At 37.2% G+C, this 23,317-nt stretch overlaps 1 protein-coding gene across 3 annotated transcripts; it reads left to right on the top strand.

The window, feature by feature from the left end:
- The first annotated feature begins 4,207 nt into the window (after positions 1–4,207).
- Positions 4,208–21,449, top strand: LOC133859251 (KH domain-containing protein At4g18375-like). 3 transcript variants are annotated; one of them, XM_062294586.1, is made up of 9 exons: positions 4,208–4,354; positions 4,881–5,011; positions 7,351–8,031; positions 14,770–15,243; positions 15,449–15,694; positions 15,826–16,038; positions 20,072–20,127; positions 20,211–20,310; positions 20,880–21,449. In XM_062294586.1, the coding sequence occupies exons 3-9, from the start codon at positions 7,402–7,404 to the stop codon at positions 21,198–21,200; spliced, it is 2,040 nt and encodes a 679-aa protein (XP_062150570.1). In that variant the 5' UTR covers positions 4,208–4,354; positions 4,881–5,011; positions 7,351–7,401; the 3' UTR covers positions 21,201–21,449. The 3 variants fall into 3 exon arrangements, with proteins under 3 accessions (XP_062150570.1, XP_062150572.1, XP_062150571.1); XM_062294587.1 differs by lacking the exon at positions 4,881–5,011 and having other exon boundaries at positions 4,210–4,354; XM_062294588.1 differs by lacking the exons at positions 20,072–20,127; positions 20,211–20,310.
- The last annotated feature ends 1,868 nt before the right edge of the window (positions 21,450–23,317 follow it).

Raw genomic sequence — 23,317 nt, 5'->3', positions numbered from 1 at the left:
ACAAGAAAAGAGAAGCTCAAATGAAAGAAATTAAATTGTTACTGTAAAAAAAAAAGTAATTAATCTGTTCAAATTTCATATTTTTAGACCATATATTAAATGGAGTTTGACTTGCCTTCAATGAAAACATTAATTCCACAATAATTTCAACTACCCTCGTTATCGTCAAACTCTTTTTTATTAATGAACTTCAAAACTATGCAAAAGAATTTATGTTAGTTTGTTTTAACCTAAAATAATTTTAAGAAAGTCATTTTTTTTTAAGAAAATATTTTTCGTTGAAACCGTTTTTTAGTGTTTGGTGCGTACGAAAAATCACAAATATTTTTTATATTTTCATTCGATTATATTAACTTATTACTTATAAAAACCAATTTTTATTTACAACATATAAATATTAATGTAAAATAATATAAAAATTGCCGGTGACAAGATTCCGTCACTGCCCAACAGGATTTCGGCTACTATTGCTAGAATTCGGGATAAAGGCTAGAATTCAGACAGTTTCGTCGGAATCTGAGTTGGCCGAATTTCGGCCAAAGTGCCCATAATCTTGTCATTTGTGCTGGAATCTGGCCAGAACGGTCGGGTCTCGGCTAGTAGGATCTGGCCAACTGGCCGGATCTTGCTGTTAGAATCTAGGTTGATCGGATTCCGGTGAAGGTGACCAGATTTCAGTCGCTGGAATCCAGCAACAGTGATTGGATGTTGTCAGATTTCGGCACCGGCCAGATTAGGGTTGTGGTCTACTGCTTGAACGTGAAGGTCGACTGTATCATTTAAAAGATGGTCGAATGTTTCTGCCATCTGAAAAAAATGATTTATGGTTTTAAAAAGCGTAAATTATTTTTCAAAATTTACAAAGTATTTTTTGTCAAACAAAAATCATTTTTGCTCTCACCAAAAATCAAAAAAATTTAAAATTATTTTTTAAAAACTATTTTACGTCTAAACAAATAAAGCATCAATTTTCTTTGTTTAATGTGAACCTCCCTGTAATCCATTTCTGAGATGTTTGGATTTCTACAGTAGTAAATGAGCAATAAAGTTGAAGTGGGTAGCAATAATGAATGTCATTTACATTGCCCTTTTTTTTTTGTTCAGCAAATTGCGTTAATAAAAGAACAAATACAAAAGCAGGGGTAAGGGACCTAACAAAGACCATAATATATTCAGAACAATACTTTGACAAATAAAAACAAATCTTGGAATGGGCGAAATATATGACTTGACCCAATATCTTCTTAATTAGCACACAGGCCAAGGAGGAGGCCTCCCGAACCAGCTGCATTTTTAAATAATCCAAAAGATGGACGTCTTGGAAAGGTTCTTATTGCAAACCATAGCAGAGAAGATAAGATTGAGGACAATTGGATCGAAGCCACTAAAGAGGAGCTCAACTAGATGTCCGACGAGGAAGGTGCCTAGCTTGAGATTTACGTTTAGGGGACATCAAATTTGTGTTTGACAGTTTCCATATACAAAAAGTGGGCACCGTCTATGGAAAGGCTGTGAAGGAGAGTAAGGGTGAAATAATCGTCCTCTTATAATCGCTAACCGTATAATTACAAATCCGTTAAAATCACTAACCATATATAACCGCTAACCGCATAACCGTAAAAATCGCTAACTGCAAACAGCCCTACGGAGGTGGCTAATGGTTTTTACAAAGGCTATTAGTACGCTAACCGCCTTTATTTATATATATATACATATATATATATAACAATGTCATTTTGGTGTTAATCGTTTGGATGTATAGGGTTTTAAAACAAAAAGAAAAGAAAAAAGGCATTAGTTTGCTCTCATCATCCCCTCTCTCTTGTTTGGACGACACCGCACACCCTCCCCTCTCTCTTGACTCTTGCTCTCTCAACCTGCTCTCATCTCTCTCTGTGCAACACGATCGTATCGTTGACGAGATCATTGCCAATGACCAGGGTGACAAAACGAAGCCATCCTATGTCGCCTTCACTAATGGTCCAATATGTAGCGTTTGGCGATGCAGCCAGTGACCACGAACGAGGTTGCCATGAACCCCATCAACACCGTCTTCTGTGAGATCTGGGCTCCTATAACATGTTTTCTTTTATTGCTTCTTAGATTTGAATATTTGTACCTTGATTTGTTATTTTAGGTCTTAGACTTGAATCTTTGTGGTTGACGATCTGAATATTTGTTGTATGATCGGCGATCGGCATTGGACACCAACAGCAAAAAGGTCAAAAAAGAAGAAGACATAAAACTGATTGCCAGTCTAGGCGGTTTGCAGATTTTTGATAACCGCTAGGCAGTTGCGGTTAGTGTTTTAGCCAATAACCACTAACTACAACCGCATTTTCACACTTAAAGGAGAGAGTTGAGAAACTACAGCTTGAGACCAAAAGGGGTGGCAGCAAATATAGCCCACATAGGCGGGGGTAGCGCGGGGGTCCGAGGGACACATGCTGCGATGGAAAGCATCGGGAAGTAGTGCAGAGGCGGACAAAAATGGAGGAGTGGCACGTGGCATTAGGTTTACTAAGACTACCTAGAACATTAGTTGGAGATTTACATTATATCATTCAAGCAGAAAACATGAACCTTTTTTTTTTTTTAGTATCGTGGTGTTAAATCACTATTTGTCCTAATAGTTTAAGATGATAGAAATATGTAAATTTAATCAGTTAATTAATACTTTAATATACTTTGTGGGTTCAAACTCTCATTTAATAGGAGAGACACATCACGTGGAATATTTAATTGAAATGAGAGGTAAATGAAAGGGACATAATTCAAACTTAGGGCTTTTGCTCTGATATAATGTTAAATCACCATTGGTCTTAAATGCTTAAGTTGATAGGAAAAGATAAATTTAATCATTTAATTAATACTTTAATACGTGATAGGAAAAGTTGTAAATCGAAATTGGTCCCTTATTTCTTCTACCACACCAAAAAATTTACCATTTGAACCATTTTCTATTCCTTTTATTTTTTGGAAATTAGGAGATGTTTGAGTGTGTGATTTTTTGTTTTGTATTTTTTTAAACTTTTTCAAAATTACGGATATTGAGAAAAAAAAAGTAGAGACATATTGAAATTATGTTTGAGTCATAATTGTTTTTTAAAAAAATAGAGAAAGAATAGAGAAAAGAGATAACTGCAATCAGGCATTGGCAAAAATCAATAGGTTTTTACCATCCAATGAGAGATTCACACATCAGTATCAAACAAAAAAAGTAAATTTAAGCAAAACACTGGATGAATCCCTTTTTTTACTCTTTTAGTCTTTTTTTTTAAAAAAAAAAACAACAAAAAATTCTCAGCCACCGTCACCACGCTGCCGCCACTGCCCAACACTGGGAACCACCACCATTTTCGCCACTCCTTCACTAGTAAGTTCAACCTCTCTCTCTCCGACAACATCCTCTAGCTTTAGTGTTTTATTTCTTATGTTTGGTTACTCAAAAAAGTGTGGGAAAATAATTTCAAAACTCAAAATTCGCCGGAAAAATTCACAACAACCACTGTAAAACCACCGAAAATTTCCAGATCTAGTCAGCCACCTCTAGATCATTTCCGACCGGCGAGTTTTGGAACTCAAAAAGGGTCCGAAAAAAGAAAAGAGAAAAGAAGACATTTGGTGTGTTGAGTTTGAGGACAGTGGAAGCAAAGGGTCCAAATAGAGCGGTGGTGGAGCGAAAAACAACCAAAATGCCCCAGTTCTCTTGGAGTCGGGGGTTGTCAGCGACAATTTCCAGTGACTACTTCCAAAACTCCATGAGAGAGAGACCCATGCCATGAGAGAGAGAGAGAGAGAGAGAGGTTGAACTTACCGGTGGTGGAGAGGTGGAGCCGGCGATGGAGGAGCGGCGGAAACAGCGGTGGCGGCGGTGTTTGGGGTGGGCGATGGCTAGTAGATTTTTTTGTCTTGTTATTTTTTTTTCATGCTAAAAGAATGAAAGGAAGGGATTGGATCTAGTATTTTGCCAACACTTGTATTTTTTGTTCTAAAGTGATGTGTCAACTTCTTATTGGTGGGCATAATGCCCTTATTTGTTGCCCTGACCGGACAGAAGTTGCACTCGTAGAGAAAAGTTTCTTTGAACTACATCAGAGGCCTATTAGGCCCATTACAACAGAGGCCTCTTATGATCCATAACGCTTTCAGAAAACCATCTAAACGGGTCAAGCCCATTTCCTTTTCCACAAAGAACATCAAAATTCAGCCCTATAAGCAACCATTTCTCTCTCTCTCTCTCTCTCTCTCTATGCCACTGGACCCGGCTAGCGGCACTGATTTCAACTCTCTTGCTGTTTCCTCTCTCGCAATCTTCTCTCAGTATATTCAAATACGTCTCTCTCTCTCTCTGGTGAGTACACTTCTCTCGCTCTCTACAACGCTCACCGAAACCCTAATTTATGGTTTTTACTGATTTGTTTCTTCTATGTGTAACTTTCTTGTGGCAGAAATTGAATTTTTCTCCGAAAACCTAGACCTAATTGTTCGCATTATATAAATTGATTTTTTCGAAAGTTTTCCCGAAATTTTCTCCAAAAAAACTTAAAAAATTGAGCTCAATCGAGCTTCTATACGCATTCTTCAATTTGCATTTTAATCCTTGAATGCGACTGTGCGTATATGAATTTTTTCTTCTGAGAAAAGGTATAAGTCGTATTTAAACGAGGTTGGTAACAAGTAATCAGTACCAATAAACTACAAGCATTGCTTACTTAGTATGTATTAGAAGCGCTGTGATTTCTAGGGCTTGATTTTGCCTTTGAATTGGGAAGTTCCAGCTGTATGATGGTGCATGTCATTAAGAATGATAAAGTAGGGGCCAATGCTTGTGTGATTTTCTGTTGAATTGTTATGTTTTTTCGGTTGTGTTTGAATAGGATTCCGTTCAGAGACTAAACAAAACCCTAGGAGACGGGCTTGAAGTATTCACGAAACAATTCAATGAACTGTGGTGGAGTGTCTAACTATGATTCGGGATTGGTAGAATTTGTAGCCTAAATTGAAGAAGGTACTTTTATTCGTACACAGTTCTCTTTTCTGCAACCATGTAACTTTGTCTATTTTGGTTTACAATTGATGAATTTTCCAACTTCTGTTGCACATTAGTGTTTCTTGTACATTTGTGGTAAAGTTATTATTATTATTTTTTAATAAGTAATCGTAAAGTCATTAAAAAGCACAAAGGTGCAGCCCAAGTACATAGAAAGTATACAATAGAGAAACTTAGCAAGTAGTGGAGAGGAGAGCTAAAAAATCATGAAAATTGAAAAAAATACAAATCTGAGGCAGCAACCTAAAGAAAGAGAGTCTTAAAGAATAAATCATTTAATTCCACTAAGGTGCTCTCATAGTCCTCTCAAGGGATCTTTATTCTGCCAAATACTCCTCCAGGGAAAGGAGTGATATCATGGGAACAAGAACCTTATAGTAAGCTCACCTCAACCTCTTCTAATATTCTTTCGGAGCTCCATCCCAGGCAGCCCATGAACCACACTAGAACACCACCCACCCCAAGCATTGCCATATTTTGAATCCACAACCACCCTGCATAAATCTTTTCTCTCATGAGTATAGCACCACAACCACTTCCCCATAAGAACCTGGTTGAAGGTAAGGAAATTCTTAACCCCTGACCCTCCTTCCGCTATCAGAGTGGCATGCTTTAGTCCAGTTGACCAAGTGAAATTTGAGCTCTTCACCCATACCACTCCCCAAAAAATCATGCTGCAACTTCTCTAGGCAATTGGCTACACCAAAAAGAAGGGGGAGAAGGGACATGAAATAGGTAGGTAGATTAGTTAAAGTGCTTTTAATCAAGGTAACTCTCCCATCCTTAGATAAGTACATCCTCTTCCATCCACTTATATAAAAAAAAGTACAATCTCTTCTATCCAGCCAAACGAAGCTCTACCTTCTCAATGATGTCATCTCAAATAGACTTGGCTTTAAACATAGCTCCCAAGGGTAGACCTAGATAATTCATGGAAAGAAAGACACCCTGCAGCCCAAAATGCTAGCCAAACCTTCAACGTTCATAACATTGCCAACCGGGACTAACTCTGATTTAGTTAGATCAATCTTCAGACTAGAAACTGCTTCAAAGCATAAAAACAAACTACAAAAATTATGAAGGTCATGAGAGAGATATTGTCTTGCTTTTAGTAAAGAAAAAGTCGATAGAAACTTATACAAAGAGAACCTAGCAAGTTAGAAACCTTCCACCGGAAATCTTGATTTGTGACTTTATTTATGTGGTTATTTAAGAACTGAAAATAGACTTCTTGGAAGTTGGCTATTTGTGTGGACTTCAGTTTCTAAAATTGCAATTCTTTTCTCTTCCTACCTTTTGTTTCATCATTTTTTTGTTTTGTGGAAGTTTTTTTTTGTGAAATAATCGAGATATCATTAGAAGTGTAAGGCTCCTCCATGTACACAATAAGTATATAAGATAAACCACCTAGGTAGTAGGAACAAAAAGAAACAGGAAATCATGATAACTAATTACTAAAGGAGAAACAAAAGTAGCTTTTGGGTACTGAAAAATAAAGGCTTAATCTACTCTAAAGTCCTTTCACGATTTTCAAAACTTATGTTGTTCCTTCCCCTTCATAGACACCACAAAAGGTATGAAAGCACCATATTCTACACAACAGCGCCCCTAGTGCAGTAGCAATGATGATTTTGTGGCAGCAGTGCGTTTTGGACTTTTGTGATGGTTAGGGTTAGGATGTGTGGTGGAAAAGAGGTAGGTAAAGTCTAGGGAATTTGGAATTCAAAAGGGTAAGGATTTGTTGCTGAAGGATGGTGAGAAAGGGCCAAATTTGGAGGCTGTTCTGGCGATCTGAACAATAATATGAGAACAGCGTTTTGATGTTCGAGTTTTTGGGTGGTAATACATGGGAGAAAGGGTATAGGTTTGAAATTTAGCAAAATATATTTCTCCATCGAATAGAACATATTATGTCCATATTAAATAGTCGATTAATACCTAACATTGGTAGGATTTAGACTTGATGTGATTCCCAAACAAAATGGTTAATGAAACCCGCAAATAAAAGCATCATAACCTAACAAAACTAAAAATAAGACCTAGTGGATCAAATGTATCCCATGTCCAGAAATCTTAAAATTACAGAAGTATCCTTGAATCTTAAATTTAAATAAAACTAAATTAAAACTGGCTTCTTGTTACTTGGATCATTCTGTTTAGTGGTTAGTATGGTCGTTATGGAGATTGGAGTGGTACTCGTTGTACTAGATAAAAATGGTATTCGATGCCTTTTTTTTTTTTTTTTTTTTGGGTTATTATTGCCTAACAACCATGATAACTTTTTGGTGGTTTTTTAGGTTTGATCTTGTTCAAATCGATTGTATTTTAGTATCAATTCTCTCAGCCGGATGGATGGGAACACGCAGAATTTTTTCAAGAAACGCCCCAGCTTCCAATTTAAGAAGAAAGGAGGCAATAAGAAAGGAAGATGGAATAATTTAAGCCGTGAACAGTTTTCAGGGGATTCTCAAGCTGTTGATACCGTCTATCGTATACTCTGCCCTTCTAGAAAAATTGGCGGTGTCATTGGAAAAGGTGGCAGCATAGTCAAAGCCCTGAGAGAAGAGACACAGGCGAAGATTACGGTTGCCGACTCTGTTCCTGGCTCAGATGAGAGAGTAATTATTATCTATAGTTCTCCTAACAAAATTTCAAGGAAACAAAATGATGATGAAGATTCAGCTGGGGAGAATGAAATGGAGCCCATGGAGCCTTACTGTGCTGCCCAGGATGCTCTCTCAAAAGTTCATGACAGGATTATTGAGGAAGATCTCTTTGGTGGCATGACATTTGATGATGATAATGATAACAATGTTGTCACTGCACGGCTTTTAGTTCCAAATTACATGGTAGGATGTCTTCTTGGCAAAGGTGGAGATGTTATTCAAAGATTGCGGAGCGAGACAGGTGCAAATATTCGTGTTCTTCCTGCAGATCATCTTCCTGCATGTGCTATGGGCACTGATGAATTGGTGCAGGTAAGGTTTCTATATTTTGCTCCTTTTAGCATGTGAAATGAATCTTCTGGACAAGAAGTTGACATAGTAAGCATGCTTTTCTTTCTTTTTTTATTTTTTATTTTTAAATGGATTCGAATAAAGACTCAGTTGAAGGATACAATTGGATCCAGATCTTCTCTCCAAGGACTCCACTTTGGTGGGATCAATACTGGGTAATGGCCTTAATTCAGGCTTAGTTGGGTCAACAAGTAAAAATGCTTTTTCCCTCCCTTTTTTTTTTTAAATTTTTAAATTTTTTAACTTGATGGGGTGGTTTGGCTTGATGGTCAGATCTTGTTTTCTGTTATAAGTTTTGCATTTGAGGTGCTTGTCTTAATACAGCAGGCATTGTAGCACTGTATATGCTGCATTTAATGACCTTTATTACTTGAGTTAATACTAATGATGAACGAAAATGAGACATATGGAATGAATTTGGTGGGAAAGAGAATGAAAACCTTTACCTTTAGTCTTGATACATGAATGTGATGTCAAGTTGATGCGCCAAGTTTTTATGCCTTATATATGTTGTAGACTCTTATTGTTGGAACAAGTGGCTCATATTCTCTCAGGCATATAAAGTAATACGAGAGTATTAGTATAGTGGCCAGTTGGCGGAGCATCGAGACAATAGGGTAGAATGCATTTTGGGGTTTTCCATATCTGTTCGTACAGTAGGGTTTTGTTATAAATTTGTTATGTTGTAATCCTAAATCATTATTGAAATAGCCGCACTCTTATGGATGTAGGCACATTGCCGAATTACGTAAATCTGTGTCTTGATTTTCTCTTGCTCTCTCTCTCTCTCTCTCTCTCTCTCTCTCTTTTTTCGATTCCATATTATTTATCATTGTTGCACGGTAATACCACTTATCAGCAGCTGTGGGAGAAATGTGGCGTTATGTGCATGCTGATTCTCTCATCATTTAGGAAATGGTTACCTAATTAGAAACGACCTTTTGATATTGGGAGTCAGATGAACCTACTGGAGCCTTGCTTAGGGTTTCAAACTTCCATAATGTACCCTCAATAGTCATTTTCTCTGCATTGTATTATTGGACTATGAGTTATAGGGTGTGGGTATGCAAGTTACATATCAGGCTTAGCAAGCTCTTGGCATGATTGGTTGTCAATGGGGATTGACTTGATGCTAATATATGCCTAGGTTTCACTCCTCTCTCTTTTTTTTTTTTTTTTTTTTCCCAGTTTCAGTTGAGACATGAGTTTGTTTCCTTCTTGCCCTTGCCGTATGTTCTCCAAAAGCTAAAGATATAGATGTGACTCTCGGGGTGCCCCTTAATGTTTATTAGGAATGACAAGAACCATTTACGTGTTTGTTCTAGCTTTTTTCTAGCTTTAGAAGCATGAGTTCTTTGCATCTGGTGTGCAAATATGACTCCTTGGTATGAAGATAGTCCGTTGAAGCTATGTTATCCAGCTTTGTTCAGCATTGCTCGATATATAGATGCATGGGTGGTAGATAATTTGTATGTTCAAGATGGAGTTGTACAATGGAATGTTGTCTTTACACGCCTAGTACAAGATTGGGAGGTGGAGATGGTCCTTTCTTTTTATGCGCGGTTGTCTTATTATCCGATTCGACATGGAGCGGAGGACAGGTTAGTTTGGAGCATTTCCAAGAGGGGACACTTTGAAGTGAAGTCATTCTATAAAGTCTTAGCTAGCCAGGAAGGTTCTTCATTTCCTTGGAAAAGTATTGTGTGTTAGGGCTTTGTCGAGGGTGTCGTTTTTTGTGTGGACAACAACCTTAGGAAAATTTTTGACGCACAATAATCTGCGTAGGTGAAATATAGTGGTGGTTGAGTGGTGCTAAATGTGCAAGAAGAGTGGGGAATTCATTGACCACCTTTTACTTCATTGTGATATTGCACAAGATCTATGGAGCTACTTTATTATTTTGTTTGTGGTGGAGTGGGTTATGCCGTACAGGTGCTGGATTTGTTGACTAGCTGCGGCAATTCGTTGGGATGTGGTCAAGTTAAGATGATTAGGAGGCAGGTTCCTTTATGTGTAATGTTGGGTCATTGGTGTGAGAGGAATGCTCGGCAATTTGAAGATGTCGAAACATCGGTGTTGGAGTTGTGTCGAAATGTGCTTAACACTTTATTTTTATGGATATCGGCTCATCATCGCCCGAGTCGTGTTACTTTTGCAGAGTTTTTAAATTTATGCTCTTTTGTTTCCTCATTTTAGGGGAACTCTTGTATGCTTCCTATGTATTGGAGTTGTGCCTTTCTGCGCTTTTTCAATGATATGACATTATTTATCAAAAAAAAAATGACTCCTTGGGACTTCCCATGTTTCTTTTGTCTCGTAGGTAATACACAGACACGTGTATGTATGCACTAACCTTTTCATGTGATTGGAAATTGTATTGATTCGGTTCTGGGTCTGGAATAAGAAGGATAATGATCAGGTTTGATTTGGAACTTATCCTTACCAAGCTGTATTATGAGACTTGGTTGAAGTCTTCTGTTTTGAGTACAAAGATGTCCATAGGTATGTCTATTTTTGGTTCTGTAAAGCAGTATAAGATATCATTACTTTTCAAGATGGACTGAGCTGGCTATTGGCAGAGCAGTGACGTTCCTTTGTGTAGTAATCATAGTGTGAACTTTGCTGCTAGGAAAAATTGCTGATAGGTCAAAGGAATCCTGGTTTAAGAAATTTTCTTCTGTATCTGGAACCCACAGTGCTAAGTGAAATATATTTACTTTTAGTTTTAAGTTTATGTTTTGATCATTGAGACAAAACATGGGAGTATTCCTGCAAAGATGTGTTCTAACCTTTGTTTGTCCATGTAATGGTCACTTCCCTAGATGTCTGGCGACTTTAATAACTCAGGAAAATATCTCGCTAGCATGTTTTTAGGATTTTGCCAATTTTACTTTTAAGACTAAAGTACATTTTTGTCCCTCTTAAGTTAAAGGTTTACTGTCAATTTGGTCCTTGAAGTTTTGATTTGATGTCAATGTAGCCCTTCCATCCAAATGCAGCAGCAACTTGTTCAATGTCAAGTGACATGCATGTGAGCTTATATGACATCATTTTAGTAAAAAAATAAAATCCCGTGAGAAAGAATGAAATGAATAGAACTTTCAGGAAAAACCGCGAGCTGTTAATGAATTTGTCCATATCCGCAAGAGCCCTAACTCCACCACGACCACCTACTTTGAGGATCAATAGGGTTTTTAGGAATTCTCCATTTTGCAAGGGCTTCATTTTCAAATTTTCAATATCCGTTGTAACAAGTACATGCATTTAGAGATGTGAAAGAACAATGATTCAATTCTTAAAAATTTAAATTTGCGAGGAGATAGTTGGGTTGGTTGGTGGAGACTTGAAGTTGAATTGGTGGGGGGAGTAGGAAGAAGAGAGAAAGGTAGGTGGTGGAGGTCTTGTGATAGTGGTGGAGTGGTGTAGATGGTCTAGAGAGAATGGAGGTGAGTAGTGGGAGGAGAAAGAGAGAAGGGTAGATAGTGGTGACCTCACAATAGTGGTGGATTTGGCTCTCGTGGTGGAGTGGCGGAGATGGTGGGGGCAGAGAGATAGAGTTACATTTTTTTTTTCTTCCTAATAAAAACAACAAATAAAAAGTAAACATTTGTTTTTTGAGTTGCTAATATTGCCAAACAAATGCGACATGGCCTTTTTTAATTTTAATTTGATTTTATTTTTTCTCATGGAAAATTTCCCTAAAGTTATGTCATTTTATGCTCATGTACATGTTATGTGATATTCATCGAGAGCAAGCTTGACAGTTTTGGATGGAAAGACTAAACTGACAACAAACTGAAACTTCAAGGACTGAATTGACCCAAAACTAAACTTAAAAGGACCAAAATGTATTTTAGCCTATTGTAAAATATCGATACAAGTGGACTAAATAGGATTATTGTATGATGAATGTGAGAGCTGAAAGTGGAAAGGCTGTGGATTGAATGATACCAATATCTAAGACAAAAATGATTAGTTGAGTTTGATATGGTCCTTTCATGTAGGAAGTTCACTCAATGCTTAAGTGGATAAGGTTAACATGATTTGAATTTCATGGAGACCGTTGGCTTTTGACAGTGTTTTGCTTTCTATCAATTTCGAACTACGATGGATGTGTAACTTGAGTTCCATCCTGTGAATCAGTATAGTGGAATGCAGGTCCTCTTCTTGATGCTCGTTCTTGTTTATTCCCATGCTTATCATGAGTAGCTGACTGGAAAGTTTGTTAGCGTCTTCAAAGATGCAAGACACCATGATCCATATTGAGCTGAGTGATGTGCTGTGTTATATATATATATATATTTTCCGAAGCATTGTGTTTTTTGGGCTGAGTTTGAGTTTAAAAGATGTATGATCAACTGTGTATGCACCTGGAAAATTCAAGCATGCCTATGAAATGGTGGCAGATGCAAAGGATGAGGCCAGGCGTGCAGAAAAAGAGGTGGGTGGACTGACTTCTTCTCACTACTGCTGTTCATTGACAGTGAACAAGTGAAGTGGCAAACTTTAGAAATATGAATTGGTGGAAGTATCAGTGCCTTTATGTTGATCATCTCTCTCTCTCTCTAAAATTCAATCTAGTTTTTCTGTTTCCTATTGTTGTCCCATGCTATCTTATATCATCAATGAGTAGAATGTATAGGATATTTCTGGTGGCGTCAGAATACATCACCCATTCTTTTCAGAACTTTTAAATCATTCACAATTTCTTTATTAAGTATTACACGATTTCATTATATGCTGTTTTTTGTGAACTAATCACCCCTCCCCTCCTTAATAGGTGAATTTGCTTCTAGGTTTTGGCATCTAGTAAAATGATAGATTGACTGCATTATTTTCTGAAATAGCTTTTAAATCTTGAAACATCTTTTAGTCTTTATCTATGTGTGTTTGTGCATGTGGTGCAACCTTGCATTTTCCTTATTATTTGGGTTAAGAGGGAGCGGTGGGCCATGTAATTCCCAAATTTTGGTTTTGCCATTATTTTGTTAGTTTGATCTCTCTTCTATTGGTTGAACTGAATGCTTAACCTAGAAATAATCTTTTACCTGTCAAACTAACGCAGTATCCCTTCATGACATGTGGGTTTGTATTATCGAGCCTAAGTGGTGTATCTTGTGAGAAAGGTGGTGGATTATGATTGTGAGTCTTGTGCAATCTTTCATAGGTCTTATTAAGTTATTATGCAAGAACTATGGGAATAAGGTGCTGGAAATTCTGGACAGCAGTGAATAAGGCTTTTGGTAGTGGGTTTGAGGCGTTAATTTGGTGAGGAAAGGCTGGGATAACCGGGGGATTTAAGGTTTGTAGTTTGATTTGGGATGACATAAAGCCAGTCAAATAGTAATCGTGTATGTCAACGGTGCTCTCAACAGCGACAAGACCAGTAATAGAGTCTGGTTTTTGTAGTTTTGGCCTTTGTCTCTAGGATTTGACTTTGATAGGAAAAGTATTGGGCTCCGTATAATATGGTTTTTACAGTGTAAAGGAGTGGATTCCTATAACTGCTTGTAGTTACATTTCGACAAGGTGCAGAAAATAAAGAAAGAAGATGCAGAAGAATAGAGAGGAAGAGGAGTTACAATACTGTACAATAGACAAGCTCATGTTGTAAATCTTTATCCATTATGCATCAATCAAGAGAAAGATAATCTAAATTCTTTTCCAGTATTGAAAATCCCTACTAAAGACAAATCCAAATCCCCATACTAAACAAATCTTAGCCCTACATAACAAGACTGCAAAAGACTAAATCTAACTTCTAAGGGCTAAAGATATGGGCTTAACACGGCCAAAATGACTTCTTAACTAGATTTCTTTGGCCTCCTTGACTAGGTGAGGCTCAAAGTCTTAGTCTTGGGGTCTTAAGTGGGTAATTTTTCTCAATCCATTTAATGGCTGTTGAATCATGGTTTCAGGCTGTTTCATCCTGCAAGCTAAGATTTGAAGGTTTTAGTGGAGTCTGAGTTGGCTATGTTACTTGATTGGGTTGTTGATTTTTGAACGTTTTATCTCCAGTGACTGAATATGTGGTGTGGTGACATTGAGGTTGGTTCTCCTCAGTTTGTGTGATTTTGTCCATTCTGATTTTTTGAGTGTTCGATGTGGTAAATATGGCATGGATTTTTTTTGGGACCCAGAATTACTTGCATAAAATGTTAATGACTTCATAGTGTGACTTCGAAGCAGGTTTTCAATTAATAATTCTGAGCATTATGTAAGTTCTGGTCAAGCCTGATTGGGTTCAGTGGCAATAATGTATAGAGGATTGCCCTGAAAAATGAAGGTTTGAGAAGTATAGAATCTTCTTGGCATCTATCTAATAAGTTTTCCCTTTATTGGTTCACTATATGATTTTGTCTCTGTAAGTCATTGCTGGTGCTTCTGAAATGATTGATATGTGCACATATCCAAACATTGTGAAGTGAAGTTTGTTGCCACAAAATTGTCTTCTTGATGCATAGACGCTGTTATAAGAATTATCAGCTGTCTTTGCTAATCTCATACTACTAACTAATTTTTGTGCTTTTCCTTGTTCATGTCTTGAAAAGCTATGTTTAATTTGTGTTATTCTTGCCTCCATTTTTTCTTTTTATTTTTTTTCTTTCTGAACATGCTCATATTTGGAAATTTGTTTTGGACAATTCTGATTTTTCTTGGAACTCCCTACAATTTGTAATTTTGGAAGGTATATTGCAGATATCTGGAAAACCAGATGTGGCAAAGAGAGCACTTTACGAAGTATCAACGCTGTTGCATCAGAATCCACGCAAGGACAAATCTCCTCTGAATTTTGCTATGCCTTTTGGAGGCCAAGGATTTCATCCTCCTGGAGCTCCCATGCCTAGTATGCTTCCACCTGGAAATCCAATTTGGTCCCATCGGAATCCTAGTTCCCATGGTATGCCGCCTACGCCATGGATGGAGGGGTATGGAAATCAGCATTCCAGATTTGTACCAGGGGGTTTCAATGATGTTCCTCCTGGACCTGGTGCTGAAGCTTCAGCTGAGTTCTCTATGAAAATTTTGTGCTCAGCTGGGAAAATTGGTGGGGTGATTGGCAAGGGAGGTTCTAATGTAAAACAATTACAGCAGGAGACAGGAGCCAGTATACACGTTCAGGATGCATCAGCTGAGTCGGATGAACGTGTGATTCGGGTGTCTGCTTTTGAGGTCTGCCTTTTCTGTTGCACGTCAACAATCTCTCTATCTCTCTCTCTCTCTCTCTCTCTCTCTCTCTCTCTCTCTTACACCTCTTCATATGGTTCATAAGCATTACTCATATGGACATCCTGTTGTATATCGACTATTGGGTGTCAATGAGGTTTTATTGCTGCCAATATACTAGTGGTGGATTATTGTACTTACATTGTTTCAGGCTCTCTGGAATCCAAGATCAGAAACCATTGAAGCAATTCTTCAGCTTCAGAATAAAGTTAGTGAACACGCTGAAAAAGGTAATATCATTACTAGGCTTCTTGTCCCGTCAAGTAAGGTTGGTTGCATTCTTGGTCAAGGAGGTCATGTTATTAATGAGATGAGGAGGAGAACCCAGGCAGACATTCGTGTTTACTCCAAAGATGACAAGCCTAAGTGTGCAGCCGATGATGAAGAGCTTGTGCAGGTGATGGGGTTAGAACATGCATTTTTTAATATGTTCTTTGTAATATGCCATTGTTGCTACTGTTTTCTGATTGTTGTAATTTTTGAGTCATGCAATTATCCGCACTTATCCGTGTGCTTTGGGTAATTCAGGTGTCTGGAAACTTTGGTGTTGCTAAAGATGCATTGGCAGAGATTGCCTCAAGGCTCAGAGTGAGAACTCTGCGGGACGCAAATGCTGGAGCAGAAAGTGCTCCTGTTGGCCCTGCCCGGGGATTTGGTTCTGTAGGAAGCATGCCTGGTGGTGGGTTCCCACCATCTGGCCCAATGGGAGCTGGTAGCTCTGGTAGATATGATCCCCTAAAGGTACCTTTTTATCTTCTACTCTGTGAATGTCGTTATTTTTAAATTCATTTGCTTTTTATATTCATTTTAAAGAAAGGCTAGTGTTGGTCACCATATATCATATCATATCATATATATACATAAAAGCCGAGTTCCAACTTAGAGTTGGCCTGGAATTATGATACGTGGCGTGAACATATAATTTTTAAACACCGAACCAGTCTTTCAAGTAAAAAAATCAGTGAATTTTAAAGGCTGAACTGGTTTTGTCATGATTGTAATAAATTTATTGTACTTTAATGAAAAGATCATGGGTGTGAATTCATGAGACCAAAATAAGGATTTTTTTTTTCGCATTATAGCATTAAGTGTCATTATAGCCGCATTAAGTGGTGAGATTTTTTTTTTTTAAAAATTATATATATAAAAGCCGAGTTCCAACTTAGAGTTGGCCTAGAATTGTGACATGTGGCGTGAACCTATAATTTTTTAACACTGAACCAATGTTTTAAGTAAAAAACCGGTGAATTTTAAAAGTTGAACCGGTTTTGTCATGATTTCAAAATAATGACTTTTTTGCATTATAGCATTAAGTGTCATTATAACCGCATTAAGTGGTGAGATTTTTTTTAAAAAATTAAAATTAAAAGCATATTACATATCCTATATTCAACCAAATAGGTGTTGCATGCATTAATTTTATGTGGTGAGATTTTTTTTTTCTTCCAAAATTTTACTTCAAAAATCCTTATATAGGATTTCATTAAGTTCAAAATTTTAATGAACAATATTATGATTTCAGAATTTACTACTTTCCAAAACTATAGGGAGACAATTTAAAATTAAGAACATATTGCATTAACTACCAATAATTGATCATATAGGTATTGCATGCATTAATTCTAAAAGAATTAGACATATTAGTAATGCCTCAACGTATAACTAAATAATGAAAGAAATTGTACAAGTAAGCTCAAAAGTCATATTAGTCTTTTAGATTGGTTATTTCTACCCCTCTTTGGAGTTTGAAAGATCTTGAATTGTGAAATTAGGAGCATCTAGCAGCGACATTTAAGAGAATAACAGAGTGTTGAAGTACATAATTTTATTTTGTTTTGTTTTTTTTAAGAACATTGCTTTCTTTCCTTTCCTTTCCTTTCTCCCCCCTTTTTTTTTTCTTTTTTGTTTTGTTTTGTGGAGGTTGAATTTGGCGTTGATTCAATATGAGGTTTCTATTTAATCAAAAACTTTGTTGCTTTTTTGTATCTTTGTGTTCTATGCATTTTTATAATTTTTTTTTTTTGATAAGTAATTGCAATTTATTAAAAAACAGTGTAATGCGCCTCTAGTACACACAGAGTATACAAGAAGCAATAGCGTCACCACCGACCCGACAAGGAACAGCCCCTAAAGCTCACAATCCTCAATCTTATCCCACTACCTATGATCCTCATCAGGGGCAGAGGAGAGGAAAGCCGCAGTTTTATCCCCCTTATCCCCGAAAATCGAAGAGCAAACCAAAGTCAACTCCCAAGGAGAGATTGCCTAGAGACCACCCGCATAATTGAGAGGGCGAGCTCGACTAGAACAACCCCCGCCTGAGAAACCACGATCTACCTGTGGAAGAGAGGACGAGCTCGACTCTAGAAACCCTCGCCTGAGAAAACCCACATCTTCGAGCTTTCCTTGACCCACCACTGACTTCGGCTTCCTCCCTTTACGCTTGTGCTGATTCAGAGGCTTGGACGTGGGTTCTTCCAAGGATGAGGAAGGAAGAATCCTCCCTTCTGGCGAGCCCATCGCAAGGGAAACTTGAGGACCCAAGGCAGAAGTCTCCGACCCACGCCCTAAATCCACAGGGTCATGAACCTGGGGAATAATCACCGACAGATTATCATAAAATTGCTTCCAACCAGCCTCTGAGGAAGCCATAGGAGAGACCAGAAGAGGAAAATGAGTAGAATCGGAGCCAGGAACTGAACCCGGATCCGAAACCATATTTGAACAAATACCTGAAATTGAATCCGAACCCATATCCGAACCCGGACTCCACACCTGCGGAAGTGAAGCCACGTCCCATCGAAATTGACCCTCTCTTATTCTTCCAAATGGGTTTAAACCCAACCCGAGTACATTTAACACCTGAGGAGCGTTTGGGATTCTGTCCTAGCCTAAAGAGCTGGGCCACAGACGAAGCAACCCGGTCCAAGTCTGATCTGAGGAGCTCTAACCTGAGGACCCCGAGAAGAACCTTCCAGAAACTAGGGCTATCCAGCTTCAACGTCCTGCTCTTTCCACCACCATTTTTATAATTAGAATCCATATAAACCATGTATACCTATGAGAATAAATTTTCATAAAAATAAAATGTTTTCTTTTCTTTGTATATATTTTTTTTTTCTAATGTTCATAATTATTTGCACTTTATTTGTATTGAAATATAATAGGTATCATACTAAGAAATTCCTAATAATTTTGTATTAATGCTTTGATAATTAGATTAAACCATGTATTCTTGCTTTTATTTTATTTTATTTTATTTTTTTAAAATTTTTTATATGTTTCATTTTAAACCATGAATACCTATGGGAACAAAGATTTAAACATGTTTTAATGTATATGGATTAAACTAAGATAAAGACTTATTTATTTATTTTTTTTCATTTATGTGATTTACTCCATTTTGAGTAATTTTTTGAAAGTGTTTTTATGCTTTTGAAAGCAAAACAAGATAAAAATTTATTTGATTGTTGTACATAAAAATAATATAAATACTTTCGAAACACCAAAGAGATATTAAGCGTTGAACATGATGTGAGGATTTATTTGATTGCGTTAAATAATATTAGAGACTCCTGCTAATTTTTTTTTTTATTAATGTTTTGGAATCATAATATACAGGTTTTCTTCTTCTTTTTTTATTTATTTTTTATTTTAAACTACTCATATGGGAGAAAAGATTTTAACATGTTTTAATTTATATGGATTAAAATAAAATTAAGGGTCTTATTTTTTATATTTTCTTCTTGCTATTCTTTTTTTTTTTTTTTAATACTTCTTTTCGTTATAAACTACACCTATGAGAACAAAGATTTTAAATTTTTTTATTTTTTATGGATTAAAATAAAATTAAGGGTCTTAACCTTTAATGTCTTTTTATTGAAGGATGCGTGATAGTTTTTTTTACACGCATTAGGTAATAAAAAGTACGATGAAGATGTGTTTATATTCTTAAATTAAATTATAAGCTATTTTAATAATAGCTCATAATATTAAAATATAGTAACTTAGATAAATATCATAACATAAAGATACTCTGATCTATATATAATATTTGTGGATAATACTCCTACTCTGGAGGCATCCTCCTATAAATAAGTAGGGGCATAATGACTTATCAAAAAAAATAAGTAGGGGCATAATGGTTAGATATGGAGTATAATTTATACTTCATCAAATTGTCGTATTGTACTTAGAACACTCGTAGGCAATTCCTTACTTCCAAAAGGTTGGTCACTTCCTTTTGGCATTCTGTTGTAACAACTTTTTGCTCTTGCCACTGGGCCATCCTACCGACCCCGCCACCGCTCCCACTTCTACCACTTCTGACCCCGTCTATTGTTGAGCATGTTTTAATGTGTGCCAAATGTCCCCTGATTGATAATAGTTAAATGGGTTTGTGGAAGCTCATATAAGTTGGTGCCAGTCCCATGTTTAAAGTTTCCGGTTTACCAGGTATAATGGTTCATTCAGTTTGATTGTCACCCTTGGGTGCATTATTGATATGGCATCCTTGGGCCTATAATAAATCAACATTAATGATCTTATTGATTCATAGACATTCTAGAAAACATCTAATTGATTTCTAATGTTAGAGCTTTTCTGAGGCACATGGTTGCAATAGTTGTTGTGTTGGACCAACATTTGATTTGTTGTGTTCCACTGCGTGTTTCCAACTCGAGCAAATTTCCCCTTCTTATTTGATTACAGATTAAGGTACTACTGTGTTAATTTCCCTGCCATGATAACTAAATTCAAGTTGATGCTCTTGAAGGTTGATGGACATGAATATGAACCCCAGAGCTATCCAGTTACGGCAGCTGCTACTGGGTAGTGTGCCATTCAAATCCTTATTCTTGTAAACTTCACAATTAATTACCGTGATTGAGATGGTGGTTATTTTTTTGTTCCAGATACCCCAATGTCAATAGTGCTTTGGATGTTAAGATTCCAAACAATGCAGTTAGTTCTGTTATTGGTTCAGGAGGGAGGAACATTTCCAATGTTGGTGAGGTATGTTACTGCAACCTTATGGCCTACTAGAAGAGAAGAAATTTGGTAGAACGGCTACAACTTTGATTGGGAATTACTTTTGTGGATTGCACTTCAAACAAAAGTAAAAACTAAATTTAGATGGTCCTTGAAGATCTTGTTGTTTCAATATGTCTTGTGTTTCGTTTAATAACGATAATGTTAGCTCCATTTCATTTAAATGTGTCAGTCCGTAATTTCAATAGCTGTAGAAATGAAAACCGAATATTTTACCCTTTGGGGAATGCCCACATTTGCCTTATATTTTAAAATTTGAGTAACACTAGAAACTACATTTTTATCGCAATTATCTCACAATGCTGGCGTGACAGTTTTAATTAACCCTTGAATCAACCTTTGTTAAAAAAATAAATAATCAAAGGGTTGGTTGGGGCTGCTACGTCAGCACTGTGGGATAAAAATGTGGTATATAGCATTACTCTTAAAATTTTTGAATCATCTACTAGTCATGCATCTGCATTTTCAACTTGATTAAGGCAGTACAATATCAAACTCAGAACTTGTGTATGAGAAATTTATTTTCTGTTCAGGTTGGGGGAGCAAGAATGAAGCTCCAAGACTCTCAATCTGGTGGCTCTGAATGCGTGGTCGACATCCGGGGTTCTTCCGAGCATTTTAGTGCATCACAGAGTATCCTTCCATCCTTCCCGGCTTCTTCTCAGCAAAACTCGTACCAGAACGTAAATGCTCAGCAAGGCTCGTACCAGAACGTGAATGCTCAGCAAAGCTATCAAGGCTCCTATCAGCAAAGCCCCTACCAATTGATTGGTCAGCAAGGATCGTACCCCAACATTAGTGTACCGCAAGGGACCTACCACAACATCAGTGCACAGCAAGGCTACCAGTACTAACTCTGATTTGGGCAATTTTGTACCATAATTACTTCTTGTGTTCAAATTAGCATACTGACAAAATGCTTAGAGGTTCAGTTATCACGTGACTGTCATGAGGTTGTTTAGGTGTGAACTAAAAGATAGAAATTTCTGCTCTGCTGTGCTCTGAGGGAGTTGTAAGGAGCATCTTTGTGCGGTATAAGATTACTTATTGTTTTTCTCTCCCGATTACTGTATAGACAATTCAAATATTGTCGTCTGAGTTTAGATCTTTAAAATTTGCTCGTTGATGAGTTTACTGAAATCTCCAGTAATCACAAATATGCATATTTAGGGCTTACGCACCTTAGTCTACTGCAACTATTTTATGTTCCAACTTTGAAGCCCAAGCCCAAGCCCAAGCCCAAAACTAAAGTTGATTGACAATAACAGTTGGATAGAACAATCCAACAATTCTAAAGCTTGAATCCGAGCAAAACCCGGTTTCCCTTTGAAAAAGAAAGGCTGCACTTGCTGATAATCTTGGTTGTTGATTTCACACGTACTTAAGGGAGATTATTTTTCAGTTTGAAAAGAATCTAGATCAAACTTTCAACTCTAGGTTCAACACTAGCAAACATGATTCTTTTGGAGATAATCACGGGTTCAACACTACTTTCGGCATGGATAAAGCTCCCCCGTAGCAAATCCAAATATGAGAACACCCATGGTTTCCAGCTAGAAAACCACTAATAAAGGCCTTATCTGCTTGCTCAAATTACTTGTTATCCAAATCTACTTGAAAATTACTCTTGATTGAAAGAGATATAATACATTGCCACTCCAAAACACAACTCATGATCAATCATCTTTGTCCAAGTGGCAACTTTTACTTTTACATTTTTTTTTTTTTTTTTTTTTTTAAATTTTTAGAAAAAAAAAACACTAAAGCTAGCTAGGAGACCGAGACCGCCTTACCACATGTGCAAGGTGATCAAGAGTTGTGTTTTGGGGTGGGAAATGATCATATCACCTCTCAAAAACTTTCCGTCCATTTCTCACATTCAAATAAGATGTTTTGTCGGCTTTCATCAAGGTCCTAAAATTCTTTGATCGAGAGCTTTAAAGGATAAGTAGCCTCTTTTTTCTTTTGAAGTTTTTTTTCCGCTTGCATTTGAGTCTTTTGGCTGAACGTCCAAACGTAAATTGACGTACGTAGCCAGTAGCTACTGTGAATCGAAAACTCGGCCAGCTCGATCGATGTTGACGGTGTGTAAGCCAAATGCAAAAAGCTTTTGTCGACAAGTTGCGGCCATTATGGAACTTTGAAGAACCATGGCGAGCATGGGAGAGCACTTTGCGGATCCGTGGTTGACCTTTGTTGAGTGGTGCAGAAGTAGCTAGAGTCAGAGTGTCGTGACAAGGCCCGTTGAGAAATTGAGACCATTTTAATTTAACATGCAATACCCAAATGGATAGATAAAAATACTAGTGCTCAAAACCCATGATGAAGCCACAAAAGAGATCGATCGCCATTGCTCATGGCCGGGGAAGTGCTCCTTCCACTTGGCCATATCCAAGGGAAATGGCTGGTGGTGAGCCCTGTTGAAGATTTTTGTTGTTTGCCTCAATCGTCATCGTCCGATCCACAGTTTATCAATTCATTCCATGGGCTTCCGGGAGGAGCACTTTCCATTTTATCCATAAACGGAATTGCCGTACGGGGTTATGGTCGATCTGTCATTTCAGTGACATACGTGACCCTTACATCACCACAGGGAGCAGCACCCCTCTTGATTAACCACTTCAAATTTTGAGTGCTCCAACTACACCATGCAACCGAGATTGTCTAAGCACCTAATGAAAAAAATTGACTCTTTGTTGCGACCAAGGCTTTCTTATGTTAGTCAAAGGTCTATTTGTTCCACTCTTTTAGGGGTTTCGACTGTTAGAATCTTAAGAATTTTCTACCAATAGCAAACCTTTTTTTTTTTTTTTTTTTTTTTTTTTTTTTTTTTCCGATTTTCCTTAATTACTTTTCTTAATTCGCACACCTTACCCGCCCATTTTATCTTATAGAATATAAACAAAATGTAGCCGGCCTTATTGGGCGCCCCTTTGCAATCAAGGTCGACGTAGACTTCTAATACCGAACT

This window comes from Alnus glutinosa, chromosome 2 (genome assembly GCF_958979055.1).
Source record: "Alnus glutinosa chromosome 2, dhAlnGlut1.1, whole genome shotgun sequence".
Classification (NCBI taxonomy): Eukaryota; Viridiplantae; Streptophyta; class Magnoliopsida; order Fagales; family Betulaceae; genus Alnus; species Alnus glutinosa.
This window is presented reverse-complemented; position numbering and strand designations above follow the sequence as displayed.